Below are 19,577 nucleotides of genomic sequence, written 5' to 3'. Positions count from 1 at the left end.
AGCGGGCGGGCGGGTGGCGGCTGGGCACAGGGTGCCCAGGTGGGGCTTGTTTGCTGCAAGTCCCTGCAGGAGGGTGGCAAAGGGCTGGGGGAGAGGGAGTCTGTCCACACTCATGTGAAATGAGTTTTCTCTACTTCCCAGTGAGGCTGTTGGGTAATTATCAGCCATTTTGTGGGGTTCGCACACTTAAAATCAGCGTTGAAGGCTATTGTGCTGCCTTGTTTTGGTGCTGGTGTGAGGGTGTGCTTAGAGTGGGTACAGGCTCCCAGGCAAATGGAAGTGTGGAAGACTTCATGGCATTAACAGGTTAGTAATTTGGGGTTTTTAAAAAAGAAAAAAAAAATATCTAGCTGGCTTACTTTCTTAGTTGCCTTACAGAGCAAGTGCTCCGTACCCTGGTGCCTTTGGCCTCTCAAAAGGAGCAGCTGCAAGGCCTGGCTCCCCATCTCTCTTTCCTGCTGGAGGCCCATGGCTGCGCAGAGCTTGAGTGCAAAAAGCCTTTTGGTGAGCTGTGGTGGTTTTCCTGCCCCCCGTAAGACCATCTTTTATTAAGCTGATAGTGTTTACTACTTAACCAGTCCATCTGTCTGAAGAAGACAGACTTTTTCAAGTTTTTTTTCCTCAGGCAATCGTAAAACTTTTTTGTGGAACAGGTGTTAAACTGGTGCCTCTGTGGCCTGTAACTTCCTTGTGAGAATGAAATACATGTATTTTATTAGAGCAGGTCAGTGACTGTAAGAAAGAATTGCAGGATTAAGTTCTTCAAATTTTAGCTGAAATCCTGTTACAAGTAAAAAACTGAATAAAGCTGTAGTTTTCCTTGGTAAAGGATTTTGCTGTTCTGTTTGATTTGTTTTCAAATTTTCAAAACGGGTGTTTCATTTTGGTTATTTACATTTGTATGCTACTATGCGGTTTTTCTATAGAATAACAAAGTTAATAAGCATACATACATCATTATGCAAGTTAATTTGCTTTACTTTTCTGAAACAACCCTATTGACAAGCTATGAAATACAAACAACTCGAGATACTGGCTCAGCAGAGTTGCATGTTAACACGGTAACAACTGTATGCAGTCTCAGCTTAATGTCTCTACAGTGCATGTTTAAAAATGAGTGTGACTTAGTTAATAACCCTCCTTGTTTGTCACAATAAGATATTTTCAATTTATTATTTAAGAGTCCTATTGACTGCCTCTGTAACAGCTGAAACCATGTGTTGCTCACCTGAGTAATGACCTGCAGCTGCTAACCATATACAGACTTCTGTTGAAACACACAGGAGTCTTGCTGGTTTCTTTGATCAGGGGAGTATCAGGTTTTTAAAGCCACTCTGTGTGTGTGTATATTTCATATAAATAATCACTAATATTTAGGAGACCAGCACTAGAACCTGGCTCAAAGTGAGGCTGGAAGGAGATGGGAACATGGATGTAGTTGTGGTTGGTTCCCAGCAAGGTGTCAGTAGGGTTCAGTACAGAAGGGCACAGAGAGCCACTGTGATGGAGCAAACACTAGTGGGTGTGATCTGTAAATATTTAAAACTAGAGGAATAATCTTTTTCTTGTAAACATTTTTTTTCTTTAGTAATGATATGAGTAGAGCAGAAGTGCACAGAAGCTGCTGTACATAGGACCACAACTTGATTTACTGTTGTGCTACTGGTAATCTAACAGGAGTTTTGTTGTGAAGGAAGAAAACAAAAACCTTACATGATGGATCTGGATAATGTTGTCCTACAGAGGAGTCTTTTCTGATCCCTGTTGTTGATCAGTTCAGACTATGAAGCATGAAATGTAATTATGCTCACTAGCTTGGCACTTACATCTGCAAACTTGCTAGTGCTTATAATGTTATTTACTCCTGTCTAAGACAGATTACCTATACTGTTTTTTCCCATTAATTCTGTGCCAGTCATAAGTAGACAACGTGTGCTGTTACTTATGTCCACCGCCTAACTAATAAATTAAACAGTAGTCAGAAAAGGACATAAATGATATAACGCACCCCCACCAATCAAACTAAACAAAAAGCCCTGAACTACAGACACATTTAAAAAATTCTCAAACTTTTGTATTGCATCATTGCAAATGAACATGTTTTTGGTTTTTTTCAAAGGAAGCTATTTTTTAGTTCAAACTATATATGGACATACTTAGTTTTAAATCCAGAAATTAAGAATTTTTGAGGGTCAGTGTTCCATACTTTTCTAAGGATTGTTTGGGGAGTGAAGGAATAGTTGGCTGAGCTGTTTTGTGTGTTCTCATCTGTTTTTATTCATCTTATCTTATAAGAAATATTGTCACTATATAAATAGTCACAATATAACTGGACTGTGTGCTTATTTACTTGGGAGAATTAGGTTTGAGATGCTGGAGAATGGTACTAGTTTGTTCTCCTGCTGCCTTTGTCTCTGGGGCTTTATGGATTTTGGGGGAGATGACAGGAATAGCTGCAGCAATTCTTATGTAGAAATCTCTTCAGAAATTATTTTATTACTTGTTTTTTGTGTGCAAGTTTCTTCTCCAAAAGGTTTCACCCATATCTACTGTAGTAGTTTATTACTTCGTCTCTGTTTCTTGTTTATGCACAATATAATTTATACCATATGTGATTTTGAGAAGAGTATCTAGAACAGACTGCATGCCTTGATTTTTTTTTTTGTAATTTGCTTTTTGATGTTATGTTTTGAATCTAGATGACTTGCTGTCTTTTAATTGCTCTATTTGTTTTCTATAGAAGTTTATGTATTATATACTCATAGGAAGTACAATTAAGAAACTGAATAGGTCTCTTCCAACTTAATTTCTTTATTTTTGTAAATGTAGAGGCTCCTGCAGGATGGCTTCCTAGAAAGTCAATCAAAAGTATGTTAATAAAATTTGTCTATCCCATGCAGTTTGGTAGTACAATAATAATCAGGTTAATGATGCTGTTAAAAATATTACTCTTATTATCTGGTTTTGACACAACTTAGCTAACTCAGTAATTTAAATACAGTATAGTCAAAGAAATTTTGTTGTCAGTTTCTTGTTTTGTTTTTTTTCTTGAGCCTTTCCTAAGGGGAAAAAACACCACTATGCAGTGAACTGTAAAGTATAGTAGGCCAGGCCTGTTAACTGAGCACCTCTTGTGGTGTTCCATGTGATTAAGAAGCAGTATTTTCATAAAAAATCAAAATGGTTTTTCCTTGTACCTCTCAGCTTTGGCTGAGTCACTTAGTCCATTTCACTAGATGAAATATTTTCTCCTTAGACTTCAGGGAAGGAAAACAGTGTCTCTGTTATGAATGCTTAATTCCTGGAAATGTATTCAGGCAGGTTTCATCCTTTGTTACGTTATTTGACTCTTAGCCAACTTGGTTTAGGATTATACTTTTTATTTTCTAAATCATGCTAATAATACTCACATCAATTGTACTAGCTTTGGTAAGGATATAAAAGGATATACTTTATTTCCATGTTCAAAGAGCTATCCTATGTTTAAAAAAAACAACCAAACAACCCAAACCAACAAAACCTATACCTTTACTAACAATATGTGAACCACCAACTTTAACTGAAAATCAACACTGAAATGTAGTTGGTGAAACTTTGCTCAGAAGTTAAAACTGTTTTCATTTCTAACATAACCTATTGTATTACTTCAAATGTCTTGAAAAGAAGAAATGTAGACTTAAATAAGAGAAAACAAGAACAAAATACTTGTTTTGACTTTTGTGGGAGTTTTGGAGACCCTCTATGGCCTTCTGTGGAATAGTGCACATCCTTAGACTTTTTTGAGAAGAGATTTTTTTCTTTAGTTGGGAATGTTTAGATTCTTTTCATAAATGATAGCAATAGTGACTTTTAAATGATGTTTTATCTCTTCTTCCTGGTCAGCATGGATTGTTTTCTGTAGGCCTCCTATAAATGTAGCTATTCGGGTTTTTATCATGATCAATGATTGTTATTTAGTGACCTCAGATTCTTGGTCAAAGGAAAGAGGATTGGGCCCTAATGGATTTTTCTCTTGTTTGCCGCTTCTATCAATGATACAGCTGATTTTGACTTTTTTCAGTCCTTGCCCAATATCTGTACAGCTCTCGGTCAGATTTACAGACTAAATTTATGAATACAGAGGTCAATCCAGAGGACTTGACATATGGGAGATAAGCATTATTTGGTTAGGTCCTGATTCAAGGTGCCTGAAGCTTCAGGCACATCAAGATAATGAATATCTTACGGGATCAGAGCTTGTAAGCATGGTCAATATTTTGAGGTTTTGGCTGATATGATGAAGGTAGGGGATCTAAAAAGTGAATTTGAATATACCAGCTCACTGATAAGAATTCATGCTGCTCACAACTTCTCTTCCAGGTTCTAGCATTTCTGATCCTTATGTTCCTGATTATCTTCAGATCATGCTTTTAACGTTATCCTCACAGTTACAGGCACTAGAAACTTAATATTTCTTTTAAATGGAAGTTGAGATTCTGGTAACATTATCTGATTCCAGAACCCTAGGAAAAAAAACCCTTTCTGTACCTTAATCTGGTCTTGTAGAGAATAAAAGCATGAAGATGTTTGTCTGTTCTCATTTATTGAGTATCTTCATATATGTCCAGAAAGAACAGAGACTGCAGTCACTGTGCAGGCAGCTGAAATACCATACCTTAATTGATGAATCAAGCCTACTTTCTTCTGTGTCTCTACTTGATTGAGTATCACATTTTACAGTGTAGTATTTCCCCAAAGAAGAATTTACAATCAATAAATAACCTGAGACAAGGATAAGGTTTATCCTACAGGATAACCATTCATTGTTGACGGTTCTGAAATTTCAGTTAAAAGTGCCTCAGTCTTCACATTTTGAATGTCTCTTGCATCTAGAAATCTCATTATATAGGAACCAAAGCAGTAAACCAACTATGTTTGGTTTTAGTGATGTTTTAAACAGTCAGTGGAAGACTTTACTTGTAAATCTTAAGTGTTCTTGCATGAAAATACTGCCAGTACAATTACGGTGAAGTCCCTCTCTCAAAAGTGTATCTTGTATCTGCTTTGTCCTTAATTTCTGAATGTAAGTCTTGATTGTAAAAGAAACTTAAAAGCAAATGCTGCATTGGTATCATCAACATTGACACTCCTTACTACCCGGGAGCCCAGTGCAGATGAGGACCCTGTTGTGCTGCAGGCTGTTTTAATGTGGAATAATACAATTTGTATAACAAAATGTTTGCAGTCTGACAGAGGGCTTCCCTCTGATTCAGCAGCTTTGTTGTTGGCTGCTAAACAGGCCTCCTTCCTCAAGGTTACTACCCTGTGAGGAGAGGTGGATGTAAATTTTGTACAAGCTTCTCAGGCTTCCCAGTTCACACTTGGGCACTGGGGTTTTTATTGATGCTGTTAAACCCAGTAAAACCTCTCAGCTAGATCCTGCCACATACATCCTATTATGACAGTAAGTGATGGAAGAAGGGTGGTGTGAGGATAAAAGGTTTGGGACATAACGCAAGTCATCCAGTCATTTAGTTTTCTTGTGTGTATACTGCATGATTTGACAATATTAATATTGCCAGAAATAGTATTTTATTTTGTTCACTTATGTAGCATTCCTCATCACTTTCCTAAATGTCACCAAAATAAAATCCTTGCTTGCTTTTCCACAAAGTTTAGGGATAGAGTTTCACTTCATCTTGATGATTTTTGATTTTTTTTTACTGAGTTCTTGTTGAAGTTTTCTTCAAAAATGTTATCTTTTTCCAATTAAATGCATTAACTTCCCTATACTGTGCCTACTGTACCTTTAGTCTCTGGTCCAGAGACGTAAAACCCTTCTGCAAAAGGTAGTCCAGTTCTCTAGCATAATTGGATAATCTGGTATCAGATGGCAGGAAGACCAAAACACATTGTTGCTTCTTTCTCTGTTGAATGGCATGCTTCTGGGACTAAGGCTGGCTGATTGCTTCAGGATCCTTGTGCTGCCTTTCTCCAAGTGTGGAAGTCCCAGCAAAAATACAAATAGGAAACTTCCAAAATCCATTTGAAAGGAGAAGCAATATAGCAGGAATGAGTTGTACTTTAAAAAACACTTTCCAGATTGCTAATTCCTCCTGTGTCTGTGATTCTCCATAGCATCAGTTAAGGAACACAGGATTGATAGCTCATCATTAAATCTATTCCTAACACTTGCAGCTGTATTGTATATATCCAATTCAGACAGGTTCACAAGCCCCTGTCCTGTGTGCCACCATCCACTGCAGGTCAAACCGCATTGTGTATTAATCTTGAGGCCTGTTGTAAAGGCAATGACTACATATACCACAGGATTGCAAGTTACAATTGGATTAAAATACCCCCTACAGTGAACTTTGTTACCTAAACAAAAGAAACTCAGATAAATGTGAATACATCTTTCTGATTTTTATTCCAGACCTCTGTTTTATCTTAAAACAATGTATCTCTTTTGATTGAGTGTATTCAGATAAATGAATAGCAATTCACTTTTGGTCTGTCCAACAGCTGTCCTTTTTCAATTAAACTCCCCCCTGAGGGTTTACTTCCTTTATAAGGCCCACAAGATGTAAATCAACAACAATCTTACTAGTCAAGACGTTGTCACTTCAGTGTTGTGCTTTGAACAAAATTAGAGCAGGGACTGTCTCTTCAGTAGCACAAAACGTATTATCAATATTTCAGCAACAATAGCTAATTCTAAATAGTAGTTAAGACATTGCCAAGAACTAGTTGAAGAAATAATGTTTAATTTATTCATTGGTGAAGCCTACTGTGTGATAATTGCACTGCATTTCACTTTCTTCTGTTGTAGAAGAACTATCCCTTTCTAGGCAGGATTCTCTACAGTGCAGAACAGTTCAGCTTCTATTGAAGTTGATATAAAATTGTTTAGAAGCATGTGGAAAGATCACAAGATCAGGCAGGTCTGGGCCCTTGATGCCATTATTAAAAACCATTCATCATGGGGGTTCCGGTTCTCCAAAGGAAGTTGTTAGGCAGAAATAATTCAAGGGAATCTCATCAAAGACTGCATATTAGTAATCTGGTCTTTATGGAAGCAAAAACTTTAATACACTCCAGAGGCAGAAATAGGTTTAAGCAAGAACAAATCCTAATGAAGTTATTGAATTAAAACAGAACAAAACAAAATAGTATAATTAAAGACCAAAAGCTTGATGATCTGTGACAGAAGAGAGCACTGTAAACTGCATATGAATACTGCAGTTGATATTAATTCCTTATGGTTAAAAGGTATGTAAACTTGCAGCAAGTAATAAAATAGCCAAATGTATATGTTAATCTTTATGAAGAGTGAGTATAGAGCATTTCTAAATCATGTCTCTTTTTTTAGGTGACATGAATAGTCTATTTCTATAGCATCTGCAATTTACAACAGGGAAATAAAAATAACATTGCCAAGAAAAAAAATCTGTCAGTTTTTAGCATCAGTAAAGGTCTAATGAATTATCTCTTTCTCATAACAACCAAATCTTACCTTAGATCAAGGACTGTTTGTTTTCATCTCCTGAGACAAGTATGGATGTTATTTCACAGCCCATATTGTCTAAACTTTTGGAAACAAAACTCATGCTTATTTTTGTAGAACAGCTCAGCTCCGTCATGTTAGGAGAGTCAGAACTGGCTGTAACTATTGTCTGCAGCATAAATGCTAACTTCACCCTGGAGGAATGGAGCTGCTGCCAGTAAATAGCAGTAATTCCCTCCTTAGCTGATAGAAGAGCTGTTGAAGGCTATTCTCTACCAAATGAACAAAGATGCTGTTAGCACTAACTCTTCTGAACTTTGCAGTGTCCTTTGAGTCACTTTGTGATCTGCAGTTTGAGTTGTACTGTTCCAGAGAATGGATTTCTGCATACTGCCACATAAACTAATGAGCCATGTTTAGTTCTGTTTCCCTTAGTTTTTGTCTGTCTATATTGAAAGTAATTTTCTGCTAAGATTTGAATTTTTCTCTCAGCTGTTTGCTTACTACAAATGTTAATGTGTTTAAGAAAAACTTCAGACTGTTTAATGATCAAAAGGACTATAAGCTCCTCTTACTAGTCTGGCAAGCATAGAAAGTTGTGTGAGAAGATGTTTATTACATCTTTTCAACACTTCTGTTTGTATATACAGTAATCTTTCTCCAGAGGTAACTAGCTGCATGTATCTTGCAGAGGAAGGTTAAACAAACTGCAAATCCAAACAATGTATTCCTTGAGTCATGTCTTTAGCTAAGCTATATGCTGAGAATTCTGTTGGCATGTGGGGGAGCTTTTTTAAACAGGGACACTCCTATACTTAGTTTTCCAGAAAGAGCTGAGGTTTTATTGTATTTCTTTGAAAAAGCATTTGTACTCCATTGGAATACTAGCCCACATGACAAGTCTATTTTGAGGTACTAAATTTAAAATGTAACAGACAGAAGTGGGGCCAAAAAGAGTCTCCATGTACCTGACAGAGAAATCATTAGCATCTACAGAATATAGATGTGAAGGGGCAGCATGGCCTAACATAAGCGTGTTTGTATGATCATGTTATTAACACTAGGTATCAGTCTTTACTGGCTGTCATTCAGTAGAGTGCTCTATAAAGTGATGGCATTATTTTTTTAAATCGTGATCAAATTTAATTTGATCTCAAGATGTAATATTGCCACTCTGTGTACTTTTTACACTACTGTTTTCAAAGATGGTAGCTTGTAATCTTTTACACTGTATTATATTCTGAAATTCCTGCAAGTATTAAAGCACCTGGGTTTTCACTAAGATATGAGACACTATTAGTACTTTAGTGTAAAATGTGTTATGTCAATTGCCCTTAAACCATGTTTCAAATCTGAAGTAAGAACTGTCTAAATGCAACTTAAGTAAATTTTTTGATGCACTGGGATTAGCAGCACTACTAGTAAGACTTTAATACCTGAATAGCATTGGGTATAGAAATATATTCTATGTGGGATCACGGTGCCACACATAGAGTAGGAATGACAACAAGAAGTATGAAGTGATTCTAGTTTTAATGTAAGATTTTGCTTTTGTGTTGAAAAGTGAAGTCCTCTTTGAATGTGATGCAAGCATTTATTTCTTATGTATATCCCTCAGTAAATGTGTAACCTTAGGCACATTCATTGCCTTGAAATTTAAAATAACAAAATACTTGCTGCTGTTACTTCAAAGAGCATCTTACTAGTATCTTTACTCTTCAACATCATCTGTTATAAACATTTTAAATATTTGGTTGCAAGAGATCAATTCCTATCATTCTATTGTAAGGGGGTCTTATGCTTACAGTATGTTCTGTATTTTTTTGAGAAAATGCATGCTTTATGACCAATAGGATTACACTGCATACTTAGTGATTTAGAGATTTTATATATGCATTAATTAAAATAGATAAAAATATTCATAGTTAATTATGGATTAACATTGTTCAAAAAACCTAACTGCAAGTGGATACAAAAGCCTATGAAATAATCATGCCTAAAAAAATTCTATGTAACAATAAAATTTGATTATATTAGATAGAATTCTTGGTCAGCAAAATTTGAAAATAAACAAAACCTCAAGAAATTATACTTGCAAAATTCTTGAATAAATGATTTCTACTTGCCATGTAAAGCTTAAGGGTAAACTTTTACTGCGGAGATTAAGTTGCTCTGTGTTAACGCTAATGGGAGTTCTGTTGTTAAATTTGCCCCTTAGAGGACTACAGATTAATGAAAAAATACTCTGGTTGATGTATGCTACATTTTGGGAACTTTCGGACTACCCAGATACTTGCCTATGTATTTTTAGCCTGCTGCACAATGATTTAGCTGGATGTTAGTATTGTGAGATGGTCTCCATGAAATCTTTCATTGTTTCATAGTTCATGTAGTGTGAGTATAGCAACTTGACAAACATAAACTTAAAGCATTGCAACTTCATATAGCGTTTCTGTCAAACTGATTCTTCCTGGTATTTCTCATGTACTAGTTATAAGGTAGTATAACCTATAACTTATGGTGCACAAGAAAATTCAGAAGCTCTTCTTTGGTGCAGGTATTGGGCAGTGAAGAGTCAGTACAGATCAGTAGAGCAACTTGTATGTAAGCACACCTCAATCACTGCTCAGATTGAACTGGGATAAACTTCTGAAAAACAGACAAAGACTTAGGATGAATATATAGTGTCATGCTGGTGTGCTCCCTATTTTATGTTGAAGTCCTATTTCTGCAACTGCCCATGCTGTATACAGCTAGTGGACACCCTTGCTCCACTCTGGGGTAAACATGGTGACTTTCCAGCCAGGGATAATCTAGAAATTAGTACATACCAGATCTGTGTGGCTCACTCTTCTCCTCTGTGTTCTTGATTAAGGTGGCACAGCACTCCTTGCAGCTTCTTATCCTTGCATACAAACCCCAACATCTCATGCTTCACACACACACTATGAAAAGATATGTCTGGTGAACTACGAACAGCTCTTATATTAGTGTGTGCCTCAAAGGAGTTATGTTCTGTGCACAGAGGAGCTCAGGGCCCTCACCAGTGCCCACAAGGGCCATGTGGTTACCCACAGCTTCACTGGTAGGAATGTATATTGACAACAACATAGAGGGATAGTGAAGCAAGCAGTATTGGTTAAGATTGAAGAAACTGAAAACTGCTTGTGAATGTGTGGTGGGCAGAAACCAGACCACAGCTTTAGTGACTGATAGTTTCCTTATCTGTGGTGAAACCTGTGAAAGCCATGGGCAAGGTGGGCATGACCATCTATGGCCAGTGCCAAGGCCTATGCTGCTGTCATGAGCTTAGAGGACCCTCTGCTTACAGATGGCCCCAGAGTCACCAAAGAAGGCACAGTCATGGTGCTGAGCTGTGGGTGTAAGGAGCTTGTCCTTTGTCAAGGCCCGAAGTTATGCAGTCTCTCTGTGACACTTTTTCTCTTCTCATATTTATGTTCCCCATATGTTTAATTTGTTTTCATTTTCCATATTCTCCTGGTAGCTGCTTTCGTAGTGATCCTGTAGGTAGGTCATTCTTCTAACTGAGGTATAAATGTTGGGACTTCAGTGAATACAATTATGTAATGGTAAATCTTGTACTGATCCTTTGAGAACTATTTTTCTTAGTATTTTAACTGAGAAAAAACAGCTAATAAAGAATGGGGTAATAACAGAAGCAACAACATAACACTAGTGAAAATACTGTATAAGATTTTGAGAAAATAAAGTACTTTGCCTGAAGAAGGCTTAGATGTATGACATGCATGTTAATGCTTCCTTACTTTCTTTTAAAGGATCGCCGCTTTAATGATGAGATTGACAAACTGACTGGATACAAGACAAAGTCACTCTTGTGCATGCCCATAAGAAACAGTGATGGAGAGATTATTGGTGTTGCCCAAGCAATAAATAAGACTCCTGGAGGTGCCCCTTTTTCTGATGATGATGAAAAAGTAAGATTACCTTTACTTCTGTATATTTCTTTTGTAACTCAGACTGTTGAAGATACTTAATCCAAATAAGTAAATGGCACAGCTCTTGTGTTAATTATGGTTTTTTAGAAGTGCTTAACATAAAATGTACCTTTTTGTTGTTCTCAACATAAAACATGTATCTGTTCTGTAAATGTGGGAAATCTTGTGGCTGAAACTTCAACTTAATGGTCTCTAAATCTTATGTAGACTTTTTTCATGTAGTAGATCTTAATAGGAGGACTTTTTCATTTTTGAAAACTTATCTGTAAGAACAAGCTCGTTGGGGGGGGAACTATCACAGACACACTCCTAAGCTTGCTGATTTCAAAAATCACCACCTTCTCTTAGTGCTGTCTGTGGGATAAATGCCTGTAGCATATGCAAAAGAAACTTTATTTTAGAGGCAGTTATGCATATTCAACTTTATGCTATTCTAAAATATTAGACTTGCAAATGCCCATGAAAGGACAAAGAGGGCAGGAAGGGGATACTAGGTGTGTATATGAAGCAAAATTTGGAGAGTACAGTGAGCTCAAAAAGCAGGAGAATAGAGGGAGCCACAAGGAGGGAAGGTTAATTCAAGAAAGTGGGGAAAATAGGAAATGGTGCTGTTAAAGGTAGATGCATACAGCTGAGAGTGGAGGGAAAAATGTGTGTAAAGTGAAAAGATGGCTGGGGAAAAGAATGGTAGAGGGCAGCAAGCTGGGAGGGAACAGAACAGCAACTCTCTTTGCCCAGGAGAGAGAAGTGGAGTCTCCTTCAAGCATGTAATAGGGAAATACACTTCTGTGTATTGAAACTTATTTTTGTGGAAGTGTAGTTAGAGGCAGGCTTTGCCCCTGAAAGCTCTTTATATGGATTCAAAAGCACTTAATATTTGATGCAGAGCCGTTGTTGTATTACATGCATGTTGACATGTCTGTGCTATGACAAAAAGATGTTAAGTAATGCCTGTTGGAAGGGGAAAATCCTGTCTCATCTAAATAGATGGAGATGACTTTTAGAGTCAAGATAGCTTAACATGAACGAAATGCATTATAAAGCTAAACAAACAGTGGTTTATAAAGGCTGTGAAATACTGCATGAATCAAACTCATCTTCCATAGAAATCATAGTAATTGTATTTTTGAGTACTATTTGAAGTTGCTATTATCATTTTTACTTGTTATATACTTACAGCAATATGTTTAGAGCATTGTGTATAACCATTTCATAGTTTGAAACAGTTGTTTGAGAATAAGAATATGAATCTTTATATGAATAATGTCTGTTAATAGCATCAGTCTGGTTTGCTGTGCAGTGGGAGTAATTCAAAATCGATTGCCTTTTTGAAATTTCAGTATGTGAAGGAACCTTTTGCGGTCTGGGTAGGAAAATCTTTGCCAAGTGAAATATTAATAAGCGGGTGCAATAAAGTTGAGTAAAAAGGAGTACTGGTTATTTTTTATAACTTGTATTAGTTATCAGAGGTCTTCCAACAGAAACAGTTATAAGCAAATATTTCTTTATATTTTTATTAGATTATTTACCATAACATGACTTTACTATCAAGTAGAAGTCTTCCAGCAGCTATTCTTAGCAACACCTCCTTACATGTGAAAAGCCAGCTTGCTTGCTGTGTACCACTGTTTGCTTTTGGTGCTTTTCATAAATCTGTTTCAACATTATATTCTGATCTGATGTGCTCTTGAGCTGCTTGTTAAGGTTCAGATTCTCATTAAAACCTAGCCATTTGGATCCAAGATGGAAGATTAGACATGTTTGGATTATAATCTTCAAAGTACATTCAACAAATAAAAGGAGTGGAGCATAAATTAAGTGAACAGTAAGAAAACTTATAGTTTGACAGACTAACAATACAGGTGGCTCAGCTGCCCAGTTATATACAGTACCATAGAGAGAGCTTTTAAACTTTTTATAGATGGCAACTAATAGTGGTTACTCTTCACACTAATTTTTCAGTTTTATAAAATTACTAATAGTGTTAATTACAAGAACAATACTCACTGTAGTGTGTACGTGTATCTGGCATCATCTCTTGGTTAGGTGTTTACTTGTAAACATGTGTTGATTAACAAGGAAGAAAGTCACAGTCTTATCTCTGGCAGTATTACCTGTTCTAGCACCCCATTAAAGACAACTTTTCTGTTAAAAGCTTGTAATTATTTTTATGGAAAAAAGTTTTTAACTTTTAATTTCTGTTTCTGCAAGGTGTCTTTGTAACTGATTCTTCATTGTGAATTAGTTTGAATTAAATAATTTTAAAAATAACTCTCAATTTTGAGATGCTACTTTCAGACATCTGAAGTAACCTGGTCTTTAAGTTATCTTAACTTGTGTAACCATTAGTTTGCTTCTGAATTACTTTTGATTCTTGAAAATCTTGGATGTTGAATATTGATTTATTAGCATACAATACAAACCTGGCAGTGTAATGGCAATGGGTAGCCAAATGCAACTTAAGCAATATGAGACCACCTCTGAATAGGCTTTTTTCTGCACTTTTTATTAGTACTCTCTGTGTAAAGGGAATTTTGTTTAAAATGCAGCCTTTATCATGGATACTACATTTGATTATCATACATTCAACTAGCAAAACAACTGTGTACATGTGAATTGTGTATTACATAAACATATTAATGTAAATATTTGATGCCAGTGCTGAGGCTGTGGCATTTGCTTCCATTCAGTGACTGCTACATATTATCTAAAATCAGCAAGTTGCCCATAATTTAATTGCCATCTTTACATTACTTTTATTAGTAATTTATATCACTATTAGAATTCTAAGCCTCTATGTTAGAACTCTTCAAGAATACATTAAATGGGTTCTCACATGTAGTGTTTATGGAAAAATAACTATTATCATGCCTGTAATAGTTCTTAGATTTAACAAGGCCGGGCAGTCCATGTGCTGTTATTTCCAAATCTGCGCTTTTAAGTTTCTTCACTTGCTGATAACCTAGGAAGCCCAATATACCTCTGGGAAGCAAAAAAGCACACGCTACCAGGAGAATGTCATGCAAGATTAGTAAACTTTTTATCATAATATCAGCAAAAGCAGTTGTGAGAAAAAGGGGCAAGCAAAAACTGGGGAATCCTTTTCAAAATAAAAAAAGATCTACCTGGCTATTGAGGTGATTTGTGCAGAAAAGCCTGATGAGTAGCTGGCAAAAGACACAAATTCAGCTTTATGTTGATGATACAATTTCCAACAATTAGCAACTTCAGAATGGTTAGAAAATAAAAATGTTATTTACTTGTCCTCTCCCCCCTGGCCCCCAGCCCTCTCAAAGAAATGTCAGTATCATTTAAGTTTGACTTTTGTTTGCAAGTGTTTATCCTCTATTAGTATTGTGTGAAGCAATTAAAATAATCTGTCTTTTTTTTTTTTTTTACAAAGCTACAAGACTATATTGTATAATGAAATGTCACTTGGGGGCACTACTGTCTTGAGTCACAAGAAACAGTGATGTTTTCAATTAGAATTAAGTAAATGCTAGCATCATTTTTATGTACTCTTAGTTATTTTCAGGAAGTTAAGAGCAAATAAAATACTTAATATTTGAGGAGTTTTTAATGCTCCCAAGCTGTAATGAAGTTTATTTCTTGCAGTGTGTAAAATGGAATATTAGATTTCAAAGTTTTTCTAGTTTTGTTTTTCATGGCAAATATTCAGGTTTTTCTTTTACATCTTTGACCATGGTGATAATAACACAGCACTAGTAATGAGTCTAAGTGAATTTTCCACATGTAATGATTATTTCCCACTGCCAAATTTCTTTTCTTTTGGTGTAAGGGGTGTTTCAGCCAATTCATTGTTTAAGTGCAGAACTAGACTTGACAGCCACTGGCATGAGAGAAAATGTTCTGTCTCACAATGTGTTTTGTCTCCCCAACATCAGCGGCTCAGTTGAACAGACTGATTTCAGAGATTTCCAGTTTGATACAAACAATAATAGAATACCTTTTTACTTTTGTATAGCAGCCATCACTATTATGTTATGTTGTACAATTGGTAACTTTCTGGAAAAATAGGCTGGTGGTATACTTTCACATGTGTTTTGCAAATGAAGACACCAGTTCAGCTGCACAGATGTAGAGTAGGAAGATTAAAAAACCAAATCCTTGAAAAGAACTGTGCACCCTGCATGCATTCCTAGTACTGTCTTGAAGATTCATTTAAGTATTTGTGCTGTTTGCTGGTGAGTCATGCTTGTTCCAGGACTGGCAAGAAACTCAGCCTAAGAGCTTGATGATCTGTAGTTCAGATTATTGTATGCCCTTTAGAGTCTTCTGAGATGCAATGCCAAAACAAATCTAATCCTCCACCAGAGAGGCTCAACAAACAGCAGCAGCTGCTCCACTGTCACTTAAACTGGTGTCCTGGTACTCTCTGGCTCTCTCCTCCTAGCCTAAAAGAAGTGAATCGACTGCAGGGTAACTACCCAGGACAGCCAGTTTGAGTTAAATCCTGCATGACTTGCTGAAAAGAAGTAGTTTGAATGCAGTGAGATGCCTCCTGGGAGGGGGAAGGAAGAACTGGATTTGGTTTTCTGTGCTCTGTGGATACTTTTATTAAGAAATATATATATCCAGATTCCAGGATTCAGCTGGTGTATGTTTAGTTTGTGGGGGCTTGAAGATATGTTTCTCTCATGCTCTAATGTTTCTATTTCTTACATTCCTAATAGCAGTTTTGTGATTCTAAATTACTCAATTTTAATGTGCTGCTCTTGGACCATATTAGTTAAGGCTTAAATATATTCTATACTGGGTCTGCCATAGTGATGAATAATTGTCAGGGATTTTGCTATACCTGCTGATTTGTTTTCTGTGAGTTTTCATGTGATGGGCTTAGAGTCACGCTGGCAGGTAGCAATTTCAAAGTCAGTTGGGATGGTTTCTTTATCTTAGGGAAGTCATCAACTGTAAATAAAACTACTAGGGAAGGCAGTGATCCAGAACAGGCAGCATTTCTGACTGTTGTGAAAATGATGACCCCAGCTCTATGAATGTGTGGAATTTACCAAAAAGTCACCTGAAAATTATTTTGATGGGTCCACTAGAAAGGAACATAAGAAACAAATTAGGTAAAGAAATTTTTTGTGTGTTTCATATATTGCAGTATGTGGTGGTCTCCTGCTAACATTTGCCTTGGTTCTCTGAAAATCTGCATGGCAGTGAGACTCCAAAAGCTGTTATTTAAAACTGGCATAATCCTCAAAAGTATCACGTGGTCCCTGTGTCACTTACATCCAAATGCAAGAGACAAATTTGCTGAAAGAAGGTGGAAAATAACAGACTTTTGAAGGATGAAGGTGCTGAAGTGCTACAACTGTCTGGGAAAACTCTAATGGTCTATTAGGCACAGTTCTCGAAAAGTACTTGCTACACAAATCTAAAATAAATCACAGTAACTGAACTCTCTTGCTGAGGGAGTTTAAAACAATTTGTCACCTAGAATATTGGCTTTATCAAGGCAGCTTCACACCACTGGTTTATAACCAACAGCACCAAATGACTGTGGTGACAAATATTTAGACTTCTCACTTGTATACATTCAGTCATGCTTTCAAGTTAAGCTGAAAGCCTAGATTTCTTTTTAATTACAGAACTCTATATGTGCTTGAAACTTAATAAAAACATCTGTATCAATACCTCTGTTTTGAGACTGGCAGTTAATATTTAAATCAGACATCTTGATCTCTGAGGTATAGAAACATGTCTAAGATGTGTCTTACAGTGGTATTTTAGTGAACTATTTATTTTTTCCACATATAAATGTGTATTTTCCTAGGCTCAGGGGCTACTCTGTTGCTATGTGTTTACAGTATGTATTACACTAAATCCTTGATACCTGTTTGAGGCCTCTAGGTGCTATCATAAAACAAGTAAACACATTGTAAGATTTGGCATCAGGAAGGGTTTCTCTATAAACAGTTCAGTGAAGATTTTCATGGGGTTTTTGTGGCGACTGGGGTTTTGTGCTTGTCTTGTATGATTGTGAGAGTGGGGAAGGTATCTGGATTCTTTCTGCAGTTGCCAGCAGGAATCTGAACCTGTTAGCTCTTCCTATATTTCCTGTGCTTGTATCTTCTTAAATAATTAGTACAGAGAGACTTGAACAAATAAGAGCACTTGTCTGTAAACCTAGACTGTCATTTGGCTAATGTTTGTAGTATTTGACTCAAAGCTTAATAAACTAAATGGAAGAATCTCTGCTGACTTCATGGGATTTTTAAACAGCAAACCTCTGTCCATTTCTAGCATAGGAGCACTTCATTAAATACAGACCCCTAAGTCTGTTTTATGAGGCTTAAATTCATCTGGGTCAGAGCACTGTAAAGAAATTGGTTAAGGATCAGTTTTGGCTTCTGCATCCTTCCACTGGATGTAAACAGGCTCCAATAGGCTGAACACAGTTTGTGGTAGACTGTGCTGTTGATCAAACACCTCTCTGAGATATCTTGATTCACTAGACATAAAGATGACTGCTTAATTCCTTTTGTGAATATTCATTAAAAAGTCAGAAAACTGGAGAGGTTCTTATGCCAACACACACACTCCAACACAACAAAGGTCAGAGTCTCCTTCAAGTTAAGTTTAATTTTTTTCTAGGAGATATTTTGTCAGCTGCTTAGAGTCTAAGCTTGAAAAAGGTGATCAGATTTAGAAATGGTGGTCTGTATGGCTCAGTTTCCAGGACTAAGAGCCATGAGACAGAATAAAACTTTCCTAATATTTGTTGGATGCTTGTGGTCAAAACAATCTAGTTGGCACATGGAAGAACCCCGTATGCGTTTCTTCTCATGCTGGGCCTCATCTCTATTCAGCTCTACAAGACCTGTGTTGAATCTAATCACAGTATGGGAGCTGCCGTTTTTAGGTACCCAAAACTATATGTGGGTTATGTTAAACCTATCCAGTAGATACATTAGATGATCTTTGTGTCTCTTGGATCAACTGTTTCAAGTGGATTAAAGAATCACTAAGGTAGCACTGTAGTGATTATTATAAGGTGGCCTCCACAACTGTGTAAGGACTTAAGATGTTTTCATTGTGCAAAATACAGACAGGCTGAGGGTAATAGGCAGTGCTTTACAGCCTGAGTTAAAGTTTTTCTTCCTGTTCTGTTTAGCAATTTGTGGAAGCAGCCCCATTGATTTCCTAGGAAATCAGAGCCCTTTTCTTCAGATGTGGTAGCATTAAGCATTTGTATCTAATGCAGCATTTGAGAACACATATTGCTGCTTTCCTTCATGCTTAGTTCAGTCGTGTTATCAAAAATTATACTTGCAATGATTTTTATTAATTATGTCCATGTTTGACAAAACTCCAGAGGAGTTATGAGGGTAAGTGATCCATTAGACACTAATCATGAAGCATTCAGTAGTACCTTGGGTCTAAGTCTTACGAAGAGACCTTTGGGTCTTCCTGCAAGTTCTGAAGCATAGAAATAGCCCTGGAGCTTGTGCTCTGTTTTCCTCTTTCCTTGGTATTCACAAGGGGTTGCAGCAGGCCTGGAGAAAGGAGTTCAGATCTCTACTGGCCAAATACATGAACAGACTTCATAGGAAGACTGGTAATGCAACAAAATGTGGTAGTCATGGGACTCCTTTGCCTTGACTTTCTGCAGCCATACTACTTTTTTTAATGAGAAGCAGAATAGTGTAAAGTTTTCAACAGAAAGCCCAGAAGCCAAGAATTCTGTAGTTCTGATGGTAATTTTCAGGCACTTCAGTAACTAGCAACTGTGATATTAATTTTACTTTATCTTTTTTTGTTCATACTATATTAATAGAATTTTCACTTACATGCTTTGAATACCAAAACAACAACAATAATACAAGAGCTCAGGAGGATTAGAATTTTGTTTGGTTCATCTGTCAGCAGAAAGAAAGCCTGCCACAAAATAGTCTGAGGGCTATGATGTGTATTTGTGTTACAGTATAACTCTTAGGTACTGTCTATATAAGGAATTGAGTAGAAAAGTTGTTTTTCCTGGAGAAAACCAAGTTACTGCATTACCCAAGGAATACAGTTTTTACCTTCAGCTGTCTTCCTTTTGTTGGCAATGCTCCCTTAAACCAACTAAATTATTTTGATCGTCC

The 19,577-nt window shown here is 36.6% G+C and overlaps 1 protein-coding gene across 1 annotated transcript in view; it reads left to right on the top strand.

Moving 5' to 3' along the window:
* The window catches only part of PDE11A (phosphodiesterase 11A), a 138,612-nt gene that overhangs the window by 6,416 nt on the left and 112,619 nt on the right, over positions 1-19,577 (top strand). Inside the window, exon 2 of the mRNA XM_059820441.1 lies at positions 11,284-11,442. Coding sequence (XP_059676424.1) covers positions 11,284-11,442 — 159 coding nt within the window. The remainder of the gene's footprint in view (positions 1-11,283; positions 11,443-19,577) is intronic.

This window comes from Gavia stellata, chromosome 8 (genome assembly GCF_030936135.1).
Source record: "Gavia stellata isolate bGavSte3 chromosome 8, bGavSte3.hap2, whole genome shotgun sequence".
Lineage (NCBI taxonomy): Eukaryota > Metazoa > Chordata > Aves > Gaviiformes > Gaviidae > Gavia > Gavia stellata.
Note: the sequence above shows the minus strand (reverse complement) of the source record. Positions and strands in the feature narration are given on the sequence as shown.